Raw genomic sequence first — 15,948 nt, 5'->3', positions numbered from 1 at the left:
CACTTTGAACAGTCACCAGTAGGAGAAACCACAGCTGCATGGTTGCAATACAGCTACATTGCCAGGGAGTAGGAGGAAGAGCTGTCAGGACACAGATCGCATATGGGATGGGGCCTTTGCACAGATGGTCCTGCCTCTCACTGTATCTGTAAGATGGTGGACAGGTTCTACAGCCTGTTCTATGTAGGGGTTGGGAGGGTAGACCTGGCACCTCAACACAACAAGTACGGAGAAATATTCGCAGCTATTTCCTTCCCCTGCTCCCATGGAGACAAGCATCCCTATAACTTTTAAAATGTGCCAGGGATCTTTATTGACAAAGGAGAGATCTCACCAAAAAGTTGTCACCCTCAATAACTTAATGCCCATTAGTGGCAGGCAAGGGCATTGCTTCCATACTCATTTAGAGCCACTGTTTGTATCATCAACACTGCTTTCGACATCTTCCTGGGTTTTCCTAATCCAGAAAAGTGTCATTCTAGATAAGGCTAGAACCTTATAGAATCTGAGGTTTGACATTCATAAGAGAAAAATTCAGTAAAGGTCATTGATTCTCATGTTGTTTGCTTGAGACCAACTGGTGCACATTTTATTGGGGGTTCCTTTTTCCATGTGGAGCTGATTAGAAATAATAAATCATTGATATCCTTTAGAACATGTCTGGATCATTTAGGTTACATTTGATGATGAACAATTCTGTATCATTTGCAGTTGGCCTGCCACCAAAATTACACTAAGTGCTTCTTTGTTTTTGTTGTGAGAGTCCTTGACAGAACAACAGTTTTAAAACGTAGCCTTTTCCAATAAGGAAATAAAGATGAGGGGTAGGGATTTATATTCTTCATTAGCCTGACAAAGAGGGCTGAATCCTGATGCGCACTCAGGCCCCTTACTCCCTCAGAGTAACTATAACCAGCCTAAACGATCCTGGGAATGGTCAGGTGGGCACAGTATGGCGCAGCTTCTCAGCCATGGAGCAGCCACTAAAGCAGAGATAAGCTTCCCACCACCCTGACAAACCTTCCACAGGTTTCAGCCCCCAAGTCTCCCATGCAGATGTCCTACAGAAGCTACTGCAGCTTTGGAGTTGCAATAAACAGTAGCAGCCTATACGGGGAGACGAGAGCCTCAAGGAATGTGTGGTCCCCAAAATCTTATCTGGTGTAAGTGGTGGGAATGGTACTGGAGGAGTCTGTCCTTCTGGCCTCTGAACCCATTTGTTTGTTGGTTGATGGGCTGTTTCCTGCCATTCAGAACTGTCAGCTGGTACTCAGGGAGAGGACACCACTTGGTCCCCTCACTGTCTGTCCAATTTAGACTCCCCGCTGTCAGTTAGCTGGAGCTCAGGGATGCAGGGGGTGTATTTTTTCACTGCAGTGTCACTTCCCGGAAACCCCCTTGCAATACATAGCATGGGGAGAAGAGAGTCTTGGATTCCACGACCAGGGATGGAGAGAAGCAGCTGCTGACAGCATGCTGGCCGTTGGTGAGGAGGGCCCCCATCCCACCTCATGACTGCATGCAATATTGCCTGTGGGTGTGAAGGCTGGGCAGTCTGCAGAGTTTTGGCAGGTCTCTGCAAATGCTGAGTGTGCGTCAATCAGGATTTGTCCAACAGATTTTTAGATTGTTAAAATGATGACCATGGTTCTGATCCTGTGAGGTGCTGGATACCTCACATGTCCAACTCACAAGGTAGCTACAGTGGAATGAATTCAGGAAGGAGAGGTAAAAGGGCAAGGATTAGGAACACACAAATAAATCATTCTGTCTGATCTTTTCTTTGGCTTGTGGAGGCAATTTTCAAAGAAACAGTTTGAATGGTAGAGGTTATACTCTTGGGTGTTACTAAATGTAATGCCTGCACAGACTTTGTGATGTTAAAATAAATAAGGCAGGCTGGCTAGCTTTTACTGAAAGATCTGAAGGATCCACATTTATAGAAATAGCCTATAGAATGTAGTAGGGATGAAACCAATAAGGTTTATTGAAATAATTCGAAGCATGCTATGAGATTTAATAGAGGATGATATCCCTTCCATAGAATTTTAAAACCAATGTATAGAATTTAATAGAGAATTATATCCTTGTTATAGAATTCTATAGGTTGATTTAAAAATTCTATAGAAACATAACATTCTCTTTTAAATCCTATTGGATTTTTTCATACAGCCTAGTGCTTTTTACCTCTCTGGATGAAAGATCAACCTTCCTATTTTTTTTTAATTTGATGTTCAAAGAAGACCCCTGCTTCCCTGCGTTAAATTGGTGAAGGGTCAGAATTTAAAATACCTAAGGTTACTTTAGCCTGAGATCTGTATTTCTAAATACAAAGTGTGAAAGGTAAGATAGAGGTACAATGAAATGTCCTTTTGTATATTAAAAAAACATGAAAGGTCTTTGCAGACATATCCTGAAAAGAGATTTTGCAGGTTTTTATTTCCAAACATAAAAAACAAAATAACAAAAACAAAACAAGTTTCTTAGAATAATGACTAAGACATAGTAGTATGGTGTCCAGAAGATTAAGACAATCTACCTGTGAAGCACTTAGATACTACAATGATGGGCGCAATAGAAAATCCCCAAAATAGATATATATGGTAGATGGCTTGACCTGTGTAATCACTGTGACCATTTAACAGCAGTATTTGAACAAGAAAGAAATAGTAGAGACTGGCGACAGGCTAGCACACAGGAGAAGAGGAGGGGTGGGATATTCATAGACCTATAAGTTGCTCCTAATAAAAATAAATAGAGGGATTTTCTGCAGCTTCCCAGCAGTAAGGCCCTGATCCAAAGTCCATTAAAATCAATAGGAATCTTTCCACTGACTTCAATGGCCTTTGGATCAGGACCTAATTATACACGAGTCAGTACACTGAGTTTGATCCTGCAGCTCTTGTTGTCATGAGTAATATTGATACAAGTAATTCATCTGACTTCACCAGGACTATCGAGCGAGGAAGGGTTGCAACATTAGCACTTAAGCAGAAACAAATTTGGCACAGGACATTTCCTGGAGATTAATGACTGGCTGGGAATAGTTGATGGTCTGAAGCACAGCCAATCATTAATTTTAATCCCAGGAAATGTCCTGCTGCAAGGTCATTATTGCTATAAGATAAAAATGGAGAAAAAAAAACAATGCTACATTGATTTTGTTTTAGTGATCCAATTCAAATTGACATGCAGAGATAATTTCTAGCTAATGAAAGTCCTGTACATTTGCCAGTCAGAGTGGTTAAATTGATAGTAGTGAACATCTACACTATGGCTAAGATTTTCAAAAGCAGAAGCCTAAATTAGTCTTTTAAATCCATATGTGGAAACCTGCCTGATTTTCAAAAGTGCAGAGCATGCAACAGCTCCCATGGACCTGAGTAGCTGTTATTAATTATTATTATTATTTGTATCAAACCCACATGTGTGTTAAGCAGTTCGCAAAACAAAGAGTGGGGAAAAATTCCTGCTCCCGAAGACCTTACAATCTAGAATTCAGACATGACACAAGAAGCAAAGGTGAGAACAAACAGGAGGGAAATGGGGAGAGGAAGGACAGGATCACATCAATAGAATCATGTGGTTGTGCCTAATAATTCATGTATATTTTGGGGTGAGTAAAAACGGCTTTTGTTATTTTTTTAACATAATTGCTATTTATTTCTTGTTTTCTTCCCATAAGAAATGAAGTTTTAGATGTTTGAAGAGGTAATAGTGGTGGCTTGACAAGTGAATTATTCAAAAGTGAATACTATTAACTATTTCACTTATGTACATTAGTTGCCAAGGCAAATATTAGGTCACATAGGTCAAACTAACTTTTTTACTTAACAGACCAACTCTATGTTTGCATTCAGACCCATTTCTGCTGACTTTTGTGGCAAAAAATAAGATTTGACTTCTTTTCACTCTTGGTAGCCTTACAAAGCCACCATAGGTCTGGGAGAATGAGCTGGATTCTTTTCTGGCACATCCATTTTCTACACATTGTTTACTGAATTACAAGTGTAGAATTTTTATTACTGATTTTGATATGAGCTAGAAAAAAAATAAAAACATGACTTGATTTTCCAATCCCAGAGTGTCAATGTTGTAGAACGTTTAGTAAAGATCTGTAGAACTCTCCATGTGTCTGCTTTACAAACCTCTTGGAATGCAGAAGATCTGAAGCCCTGAGTCTGAAGTGTCTCTCTGAAGAAGTTTGAACATAAACTTGGTAAGCCATAGAAATGGAATATGAAATCAGATAGTTATTTTCACATGCTTCTTCTCGACACAGCCTAACAGTCATTACTATATTTATGGGCAAATCAGGGTTATAATCCTTGTCCTATTGAAGTCAATGGGAGTTTGATATTTGCACATGCAGATAGTCATTATGGTGCCTAGCTAGTGATCTGTACATTAAATTAGTGTGGTCTATCACAGTAATTACATATGCATTATGTACATTAGTTGCCAAGGCAACTAGACATGCAGGTCACAGACATTTTTGCATGTGCAAGTAGGTTTCTACTTTTTGAAAATTTAGCCCAGTCATTTAACTCTGGTTAAACTCTGTTAAATGAAACAAAAAATGTGGCTAGACTTTCTAAGAAATCCATTTAGAAGCCAAGACTGTTCAATTCCAATTTGTAAGGAAAAATCATGCCAGGATGGATATGAAGGCATGGAAGAAAACATGGGGACTGTGATAGAGATGGTGGGAACACTGAAGGAAGCTTCCTCAGATATAATTTAAGATGAATGCAATAAGCACTAAGCAACACTGTATTAAATAGTATTGACTAAATATTTATTTTACTAACATGGATTAACTACTATATACTGCCAAACATTATTGAGTTATTTGCTACAGTAATTACATGATCTGATTTTTAAAAGAGCCCAGCACCTACAGCTCCCAAATTAGAACACGGATTTAGAAAGCCCTCCTTCTGAGACTATTTTAATGAGAGGATCCTAAGTTCCTCTTTGGTACATGTTATATGGAGCAAGACTTGCAATGGGGAAGAATCGTGGACAATGGTATACAGAGGAATCAGCTAGGCCTGGGAAACATATGAAGTAGGGCTAGGCAAACAGGTTCTAGCTAAATAAAAACTGGCTGATCATCAATCTTACTTCTGAATCTTTATTGAGGCCTGTATTGGGGTTCAGTTAAGAAGTTAATGTGATTCTCCCTAACCCACTTTTCTGCAGCAATCCTCTACGTAGCCTCTAGTAACTCCTACCTTTAAAAATGAGTTCAGGAATCCCATTTGTGTCTAGGCCCAAGTGCCTCCACTTTGAATTTCTGTATACTCTAGCACGTGACGTGATTGGAATAGTTAAACCAGAGTGTGCAGTAGCACAGATGGAGCTATGGACCTACAAACTTATCTTTAAGGATGGGAGAGGAAAATGGAGGGGTTGTGGTGGGGGGGAGGGGGAAGAGTTTACAAGCTGTGGAAGGTGATATATCAAGCTTCTGGAGGATGGAAGGCCTGCCTCACAGGTAGGTGGAGATGGGACCTGAGTTGGGTTTGGGAAAGGAGTTGCAACATTGAGAATATCTGCTTGCTTTGATATTAATAGATTCATATCTATCCTCTTGTATGGCTATTCAGATGAAGGATTCCAAGTGGGTTGCCCCAATATGTTTCCTAGTTTAGTAGGTATGGTAATAGGACTGGGCACAGAGTCTGTGACTGACTCTATGCTACTTAAAGGGGCAGACTTTGGCAGTTACATAATGCAGCATCTATTAAATGGAGAAGTGCAGCCTCAATTGCATCAACAGAGAGAACCACAGGGCTTCTGTAAGACCAAAAGCAGTGGAGGCTGCTTTCAGGTGGATAGGGACATATGATTTGTGTTCCTAGTATCCTTGTGGTAATGGTATAATTCTAACAAAAACAATAGCCATATTTTTTTTGGCAGATTAAAGGAACAAAGGGTTTGGATTTCTACTATAAACCTTTCTGAGTGCAGAATTAATGGTGTGGATAACAGAGGAGCTAAAAATATGACACTTTCATTTTGCATAATAAGTGTTAACTTGCGAGTCTGGAGAGTGAAATGGAAAGGGAGATTTACTGCTTTAGAGTGATTCAGAGCTGGGTTTATTTTGTTTTTTTATTGTGTGAAAAATGTTTGCAATTTAAAAACATACCCAGTGAAATCTGATTTCTTGGTATGTACTATGAAGAGTAATTTAAACGTATTAGGGTGCTTCATATATTTTATAATCACTCAAGTTTGGAAGTGATATTCTTAGAGATTTAGGACCATTTGAGCCATTCACATCTTTTAGGAGGAATTATAACTTTGAAAAACACATGATTGCAGAAGACATACCTTATTGCAGCAGGGAAAAGTCATGTAATCGGAACACACACTTCACAAATAAATACCTGGGTTTGGATTTTTGGAAATCCACCTGAAGGGAGTAGTGGACAAGGTGATACTCAGATTCAAACCAAACCAATATACAGTTATGTTTTCCATCTAGAGGATCACACAGTGAACACATTACTTGGCACTTTGATAATATCAGCAAAAGTAAGTGTGTGTGTGTGTGTGTGTGTGTGTGTGTGTGTGTGTGTGTGTGAAAGAGAGAAAGATGGGGTGGATGGGCAGGGGGAGGAGTGGGTTGCAGATCAATAATGGCTCTGAGTTGATTGTGGATAATCGTATTCTATCTAGTCTCAGTGAATATCCATCCAAGGCCAAGATTGCAATATCTCAATGTTGTCTACATTCCATATTACAAGTTAGTTCCATGTTTAGCTTCCCTGTGATATACTGACATCAAAGCCAGGAAGAGAAAATTGACATCCCACACAAGTAGCAGTAAAAACATCTTTCTAATTTTTACATCCTTGCCCAACATGAACTCTGTTCAAGCCCAAACTAGACAGATAGAGAGAGAGAGAGTTAGTACTTACAGTGCATCCACCAGACAGCCATGATTATTATTGGTATCGCAGTGAAAGCAATCCCTATATGTCACAATCCTTCATGGGACTGTATATACTGTGGCATTAGAATGCAAGCCCTCTCTCAGAGATTGCAAAAAACAAAACAAAAAACAAAAACAAGCAAACCAAAACCAAAGAGAAAGGATTTCAGGTACAAACAACATTTTTGTGTGTAAAGGAGAACATCTTTTTTTGTTTTGTTTTCTACATCAGAGAAAGAAAAAAAAATTATTGGGATACCTTCGGCAAGTGGGTCGAGTGTGTGAATCATAAGCTGAAAGATGCTGTTTCTCATTAGACTGTTGTGCAGAGATGCAGAGCTCCCGCCTCGCTGGAGACGTGGCTTGGTCTGAATGAAAAAAGAAAAAGAATTTAGCCTTTTCTTGAGAATGGGTCCAGTTACACTATGAGCTGTATTCATCTCCCAGTGAAAACATTTCTGATTTCCACCGGTCACATTTTGTACTAAGTAATGTCACGTATACACCCCCTTTCATCCCAAAGGATCCACTGGGGTCATTCATCAGTAGACTGGGACTCAGGAGATGTGGCTTCAATTCCTGGTTCTGCCACAGACTCCCCCTGACTCATTGGGCAAATCAACTGACCCCTCTAACTTTGTCCAGCCTAGGATTTAAGGGTGCGTTGTTAGAATGTGTAACTAATATGTTCTAAAAGTCTAGCATAGACAAGGCAGTGTAGACTTTATGTGCTAAATGTGTCAAGTTAAAACCTAAAGGGGATTCTTTTAGGGGAGAGAAAGAGCAGCCGACAGTCATGGCAATCTTTAGTTTCATTGTGGAATGATCTAGCTCTGTCCTGAAGTACACCAGCTTCTCATTTCGAAGGCCTGCAGTCCATTACAGACCATTTGATATAATCAAAACGATGTAGAGAAAGGTTAAAAAAATACCCCATTTATATGATAGCATCTTAGACAGGCCTTAGGTCAGTTATAGTAACAATGTGTGCCTCTGCCTATAGTTTTCTATCAGATGCTGTTGGCAAGGTTGGAGAAAAAATAAAGGACTTTCAGAATGATGATAAATAATGTGCACACATGTGCATGCACAGACACACAAAATAATAGAGCTAAAATAAAACATCTTTAATATATTTTAACAGGCTTATAAACACCTAGAAGAGACTCTCTTTCCTGTGCCAATAATTATATAGTATAACAGCAGCTGCAGTTGTACAGCCATAAGATTCTTAGAGAATACAGCCATTTTGTGGATGGCAATATTCACAAAACATTTCATTTGGTTGGATAATAAATAATAATCAGAGCCAACAATTTGTAAAACTAACAAGCCCCTGACAAACCAATTAAAAAAAAAAAACAGCTGAAGGAAATATTCTGTTTTCAATGAAAGCATGTACAGGGCACATACATTAATTCTTGGTGCCAAATGAAAAATTATAGAAACTGAATACCAGAATTAACTTGTCATTTTAACACTGGAACTTAATTATTTTTAATTGTATAGCAGCATTGGGGGCGGGGGTGGGGAAGGATGATAAGTTTATTAAAATGCTGAAGTGTGCCAAAGCAAAGTAAGATTTGTCTTGCCCACACCTTCCAGAAACAAATGCCCAGACATAAAAATACAAACTGCTGCTTACCGTCAGTGTTTGGTCATCCTTGTCCCCAGCATTAGGTGGCTGCATGCATGGGGGGAAAAAAAGAAATGTCACATGGTGCATGCATACATTTTCAGAGAAGAACATCGAACAATTGAAGAGACAGCTAAACAGCAAGTACTTGTGTACTGAGTGACATAGATAGATTCTATGGGCTAGAATGTGATTTCACAGCTCTGGAACTATATGATGTTAAAGACCTTAAATATTCTGTAGGTACCAGGTAATAGTGGATTCTTTTGAAAAGTTCAAGCTGAAATGCTCCTGAAACCTCTTATCTTTGCCTCTGATATATCACTGAATTTCAGGGTCTCAATTATAGCCAATGGGCTAAATCTTGAAGTCTTCATTTTTTATAGTCTTTAGTGAGGCAAACTCACATTGGCTTTGATGGGAGTTTGCCTGAAGTTGAGTGTAGTAAACTCAGTAAGATCATCAAGGTTGGACCATTATTGATAATGATTCCAAATGATGATCTTGATATCTTAAAAAGACGTTATGAGTCATTATATAAGCTTATTTTTTTAAACATCTTAATGGGACTCAGCAAAATGCCATGTAGCCCTAATTGACAGGATCAAACAGTTAAGAGCAGACAACATGGCAGCAGAGTATTGCCCTCCCATGTACAAGAATCAAGCTCTGGGGTGAATTTTGAAGACATTGCAAACTACAAAATAGGTGACTTGTGTCTCACAGATATTCTTTCACTCTTTTGAGCACAATAATGGCAAGACAATGACATTTATAGGATGAAAAACTGGGGAAGACTTTGGGTTTCTCTGCAAACAAGTCGACGTAGCGATCCCTAACCAATATTATATGCCTGGGTTGTTGTGATGAACAAAAGATGTATTAGTGATGGTAGCCTGGATGTTTTGTGGCACCACAGAACTATGTGTTTCTGTAAATATTTTTGGGAGGATTGTGATAATGGACAATAAACAGAGTCATAATGTTTTCTTAAATCTGCTGAAGCCTACAATACAGTGTTAATTCACCAGAAAATACACACAAAAGCACCAGTGAACTATGATTAATAAAACCCTGCATACTCTACCTGTGTTACAGTCAACCTCATGTGATTATGCCCATTCCCTCAAAAAGCAGTGTTGTAAACCATTTCCTCCATACTAAGCTTTCTTTCTTTCAATCAAACAGCTCAACAAATGGTGCTGTATTCTACAGCACAATCCCTAGGGGGAATTATCCAGTGCAATGAGCTCAGCTTTTTGACACACATCGAGATTAACTGTTAACACGCCTTTTCAGTTAGCGAATTTAACCTTGGGGGTTAAGTAGAAGAGAAATAATTATGAGCAAATACTGATACTGAAGCAGTTCATTTTTGTTCCACAGTGAGCAGAGGAAGCACAGGACTTAATTCTTTATGTCCAAAATGTCCCCAGCTGAGAACATCAATTTGAAGAAATGATTATGTGAGAAAAGACTATCTTTTGGTCTGTAATGGATTCCCCCCTATCTCTCAAGCCAGGCTGACTCAGTGCAAACAACAACTGGGAAATAGCACCTAGGGAGAGAGCTTTTATTAGAACTTAAAAGAAAAGAAAAGAAAATTTCTGCAGTAAAAGGTCAACAAAATATGCTCATTTATCTTTAGACAGTATTTTGATGAGTATTGTTTAATAATGGTGTGTACATATATGTATACATATATAAATTCTATAAATATATATGTACACATATATTATTCACATATACTTTCACGGGTTGTTATTGTATTATTCCTTCCCCACAAATCTGATCTGTGTTCATACTGGGGAAAATTCACTCTAAGGTGAAATTTTCACCTAAACAGGGATCAGCCCAAGACCACTTAAGTAGCTCTTAAGCCCCCAAAATAGTCTCATTGAGTTCAGTGGGTCTAATCATGTGAGTCAAGTTACTCTTATGTGTAAGTGTTTGAAAGACTGGGTCCTTAATACGGATGATAAAAATTATCAACAAAGGCTTTGGTATTTGAGGAGATATGTGGTCCAGTCCATATCTTGCATTTTGAAAAAAGATCCAACCAAGGATGAGAAAATATTACTGAGTTTTAGCCACTTATTGGACATGATCTTGCAAGGTGCAGAGCACCCTCAACTCCCATTAAAGTCAATAAGAGCTGAGAATGATCAGTACGTCTCAGAAGCACCTACCACTTTGTAGGATCAATACATAATCCTATCCAACACCCCTTCAAATCAGTGGAAAGACTACCAATGGCTTTAATGGGAGCTGGATCACGTCAGGTAGGTATATTAAGATAAACAACTACCTTGCTTAAAAGAAAATTTATAGCCTGTACATTTTAATTTGTACAAGATAATCATTGAAGTAAATAGAAATACTGGATTTTGGCAATACATATTCCATTTATATTTTTAAAAAATATTTCAGTAGGATGGAAATACACTTCTGAAATGACAAAGGTATTCTCTCTTTCTACTACTGCAATATGAAGTATAAAACTGTTAAATGGATATTTTTTCAAATGTGGTAAATAATATATTTGTTCCTGTGCTGAAACCTTGTATATCAAGTTGCATTGCAGAAGAAATATTCATGACAAAAATATAAATAGACGTTTAGGAAGAAGATGCTCACACAAACATTAACAGCAGAAATGCAAACAGTGGGCCCACATTTGAGTTACTGAACACCATCAGTTTCCATGGACTTCAGTGGTAGGTAGGACATTTCACATCTTGCAGGATTGGATCCAGTGTCTCTAAGTCTTGTACAACTGAGCATACTTTTTGGGCCTGCAAATACTTATACACATGACTAACTTTATTCACATCAGTGCTCCCATGGAGCTCAGATATTTTTGTTAATTATTTTAAAACCTCTTAATCTATTTTATATTAATTATAAACTCTTTAATACTGCAGTGCAAGCACAATTAGTTCAAATTGATGACTGACATGAAGCTTTTTATAAACTCCAAATGATATCAAACAGGCTATCTGTATTTGTGTTGTACAGCATATGAGCCAAAAAACAAAAATCTAATGGAAAACGATTACACCAATATAATATTTCTGTTTGAAAAAAATATTTTTGAATTGACTACTAGTGTTAATGTTAAAGAGACACTGTCAACTAAAAATCACATATTGCATAGAAGCAAATTTTATTATTTGTTATAATAATGTCTTAAAATCAAATATATTTGTCACTACTTATGCCCTATTTTTACCTTTTTTTTTTTGTGGTTTTTTTAGTTTGGACAATGAAAAATTAGCTAATCCCATTTTTCTTTTGTTTTCAGCCAGTTTCACGTTCAGGTTCTCAGTGCTGCAGCATTTGGATTTTGAACACTTCAAGAGAATATTTACATTAAAAAATATTGTTTTCATTGGATTATCCTAATTGGAGAAGCCTATTTTTATTAGTCTTAGGTTTTATAAAGCTTATGTATTTAATATAAAATTTAAAATTTGGCCCAAATTTAAATCGATTAAGTCCCTTTAAACCAACTCTGAATACAGTTTTTTGTACATAGCTAGAATGATATTAATCTTTTCTTTAGAAAACAAATGTTCTGTACAGGAATGTGTGCACTTGTATCAGGACAATCACCACATATTAGCTCTTTTTAAACTGCTTTTTCCATCCTTTTGTTTTGACTTTTTAATTTCTGCATTGCAGATAGTTCTAGAACAGATACTACGGTAGGAGATGCGCACCATACTCTTTGTAATTCCACATCATAATTAACTTACAGCTGTTGATAGTTTTTATAGTATTGCAAAATACATACAATTGCATTGTGATATAGTATCCAGTGGACCATACCTTATTGTGCTTACACAATAGTATTCTTGTATCTTTATATCCATATGATGGTTAAATCTGCAAGGTTTTTCATACCTGACCTTAGAGCCCCGAGCATTTATTTCAGGAACAATCCCATATCTTTCCTGCTTGCTATTAAGGCTGGAATATTGGAAGCCCTCCAATACCTATCCCTATGTCTACACTACCACTTATGTTGGTATAATTTATATTGCTCAGGGGTGTGAATAATCCACCCTCCGAGCGACATACGTTACACCAACGGAAGTGCCAGCATGGACAGCACCTTGTTGGTGGGAGAGCTTCTCCCACTGACCTAGCTACTGCCACTCATTGGGGGTGGGTTAATTAAGTCAATGGGAGAGCTCTCTCCTGTCGGCTTAGAGTGGCTACATATTTCATAGATAAAGCTTTATATCCATTTTTCAATTTTTTTGGTTTAGCCTCTCACTTTAAAAACATCTAAACAAATACCCTTACATGATGCCATAAATACCTTCACCATCTGGTATAACACTGTTTGACAAATATCTGATAGTGATCCATGTAGATATTAAATCTGATACTCAGTGGGTACAGCCTGTCCAGAATGCCAAACTGACGGAGATTATCCATCAACTCTCTCCCTGAAACGCCAACGTCCACGGAACTGATTCAAATTACATAAACTGTTAGCAAATACTTTTCAACAGAGGCACAAGGGAAGGGGAAGAGCAAAAGCATGGCCTTGCTTTCACCTGCCCTTACTCACCTCCTTCTCATGCATTATGGTTAACCAGAACTGTCTATAACTGTGACATAGTTTAGTTAGACTCAAAATTGACATTAAAATCCATGCAATTCTTTTTTAAAAATAATTTTGATTGTTCTAAACTACAAATAATAAAAATATAAATAATGATTTATTGTACTTTCCCTCTAAGAAAAAACAATGTCCATACACGAGTAACATACTGGCTGGAAATCTGTGCAGTGAACAATCTGTGTAATCCACAGATGGCATTGTTCCTCTCAGAAAATATTTTTCCCAAAGAATGGGCCAAATTTTGAAGAATTCTCACCAAACAGCTATATATTCTTGCAGGACTAATGAACTCTCACGAGGATTCTCCCAAAAGCTAAGTGCCCAGGCCTGATGATCAGTATTCTCATAGTTCTCTTTGGTCTAGTAGTTGAGCTGTCAGGGTGAACATCTATCTCTATATTATCTATCTATGCATTTAAACCACACTAAACACCATCCTATCTGGGCACCATCACTCTCCTGATCTCCATCGTTTGTGGGGATCATTTCCAGGAGTGGGGAGAGAAGATGATGCGGAGGAAGGATGGGGAGCTAGGAAGACAGCAGCTCACTGTTGAACTAGTCGCTCCTGCCACCAACATGCCCACACGATAGCTTGGTGCAAAGTTAATGCACAGTGGATCAGCAAGGAACGTATATGAGTTCCCAACCTACTCATTCAGTGAGGCCTCCTCTAAAGAGGTGTTTGGGGTGCAACAACAGTTGGCAAGGCCGTGGAAATAAGGGAAGAGCCAAACTGCCATGGGTGAGGTGGTGGAAGACAGTTAAAGGGCACAACACCTCCATATGGATTTCTCTGGCTTCCAGTGAGTCTTGGGGAAGCTTCAAGTTTTGGGACCTGAACCCTCTGCCACTCCAGAGAGAAGGGATGGCTCTGGCTTCTAACAGATCTCAGAGAATCTTCAATTGCTATCCCTTCCAAAATCCATGAGTGAGTTTCTTCTCTCATACACAGGAATAACGAACTCATAAGTAGTTAATGGGGCTGCTCCTGCTTCCCTTGAAATCTGTGGGAGTCCTCATATTGAATTCAGTGGGAGCTGGATTGGGCCCAAAATTTGTACAGAGTTTTGAACATATGTGCAAAATATCATCAATAAAAGACACCTGGGAACTTCAATTCTTTATCAGATGATATCTTTCCAATTCACTCCAAAAATCAAAATCAAGTATGCATCTGGATTTGGTTTAATTTTTTTAGGAATATATGCTTAATGATCTGTGACAATTAGACAATTGTACAGTCCCACTCTTCGTCCCAAAAAGAAACTAATTACAAATCAGATTAGGCATTCAATTCAGTTCGTTCAGCACCAGGTTATGGTATCAAACAGTGAAAGACAAAAGTGTAATTGGCTTTCAACATCCTTTTTATAGTTTGGACCCGAAAATTGGAAACAGCTTTCCAGTCGTGGCCTCACCAATTAAAAGGTAATTATCAAATCCCTGCTCCTATTTGATGGCCAAGGATAGGCTAGTTTTTGTGAACAGGGGCTGCTAACAGGGAGTTTCGCAAGGGAGTTTGGAAGGGGAGCAGGAAGGGGGCGAGGGTCCCTTGCCGGTTCTATCTGTTTTCTCTTTATTCCCCTTAATACCTATAAACCAACTACATTCAAAACTTCTTGCTTAAACAACCCTTTCAGCGGACAGGGGGCTGCAGATGGGAGTTTGACAGAGGGAGGCTTACGATGGTTAGGAAGACCCGCAACACCTGTGCCAGCACTGCTTCTGTCTCCTTCACCTGTGCCTGTAGCCAGACAGAGCGCCTGAGCATGGATGCTTCTACCCAGATCCTGGTGTGGTTTTGCAGAGACTGTAACTTGCAATTTCCACTTACTGATATCCAGGCTGGGGGGACCATCCAATGTGAGAGGTGCCTGCTGATGGAATCCACAGTGTCCATGTGGAGACAGCTGAGGTAGCTGTCCCAGTACACAGGACTGCTGATACACCACTGGTGGAGGAGGAGATGGCTCAGGGTGGACACTGGCAGCTGGTTACTTCTGGCAGCAGGCAGTGCTCCACCCCTGCTCCGAACCCTCCTGCCATGGTAATAGGTAACCGTTATGCTCTTCTTGATACAGGAAGGAAGGAATCACTCCCTACAGTAAAGGAGGAGAAGCCTCGTACCCCTAAAGCTGGGCGGTCTGCTGCCACCACTGCGAATAGGAAACGTAGGGTAGTGGTGGTCGGAGACTCTCTGCTGAGGGGGACGGAGGCGCCCATCTGTCGCCCTGACATTTCATCTCAGGAGGTATGCTGCCTGCCTGGAGTCTGTATCCGAGACGTTACGGAGGCATTGTCGAGGATTATCCAGCCCTCTGACTACTACCCCATGCTACTCATCCATGTGGGCACAAATGATACTGCGCGGTGTGACACTGAGTGGATCAAGAGTGACTACAGGGCTCTGGGAGTACGGGTGAAGGAGTTTGGAATGCAGGTGGTATTCTCTTCAATTCTTCCTGTCAAAGGTAGGGGCCCGGGCAGAGACAGATGCATCATGGAGGTGAATGCCTGGCTGCGAAGATGGTGTCGCCAGGAGGGCTTTGGCTTCCTAGACCATGGGATGCTATTCGAGGAAGGACTGCTAGGCAGAGATGGCGTTCACCTTTCGAGGAGGGGAAAGACTCTATTTGGACACAGACTGGCTAACCTAGTGAGGAGGGCTTTAAACTAGGTTCGACGGGGACAGGTGAGCAAAGCCCACAGGTAAGTGGGGAACATGGA

General features: G+C 39.4%; 1 protein-coding gene across 2 annotated transcripts in view; it reads right to left on the bottom strand.

Annotated features, from left to right (window-relative positions):
• The window catches only part of SLC24A2 (solute carrier family 24 member 2), a 176,668-nt gene that overhangs the window by 74,633 nt on the left and 86,087 nt on the right, over positions 1 to 15,948 (bottom strand). For both annotated transcript variants that reach the window (XM_005297688.5, XM_005297689.5), the window contains exons 3-4: positions 8,592 to 8,630; positions 7,206 to 7,314 (exon numbers count right to left, since the gene is read on the bottom strand). In XM_005297688.5, coding sequence (XP_005297745.1) covers positions 7,206 to 7,314; positions 8,592 to 8,630 — 148 coding nt within the window. The remainder of the gene's footprint in view (positions 1 to 7,205; positions 7,315 to 8,591; positions 8,631 to 15,948) is intronic.

This window comes from Chrysemys picta, chromosome 6, assembly GCF_011386835.1.
Source record: "Chrysemys picta bellii isolate R12L10 chromosome 6, ASM1138683v2, whole genome shotgun sequence".
Classification (NCBI taxonomy): Eukaryota; Metazoa; Chordata; order Testudines; family Emydidae; genus Chrysemys; species Chrysemys picta.
This window is presented reverse-complemented; position numbering and strand designations above follow the sequence as displayed.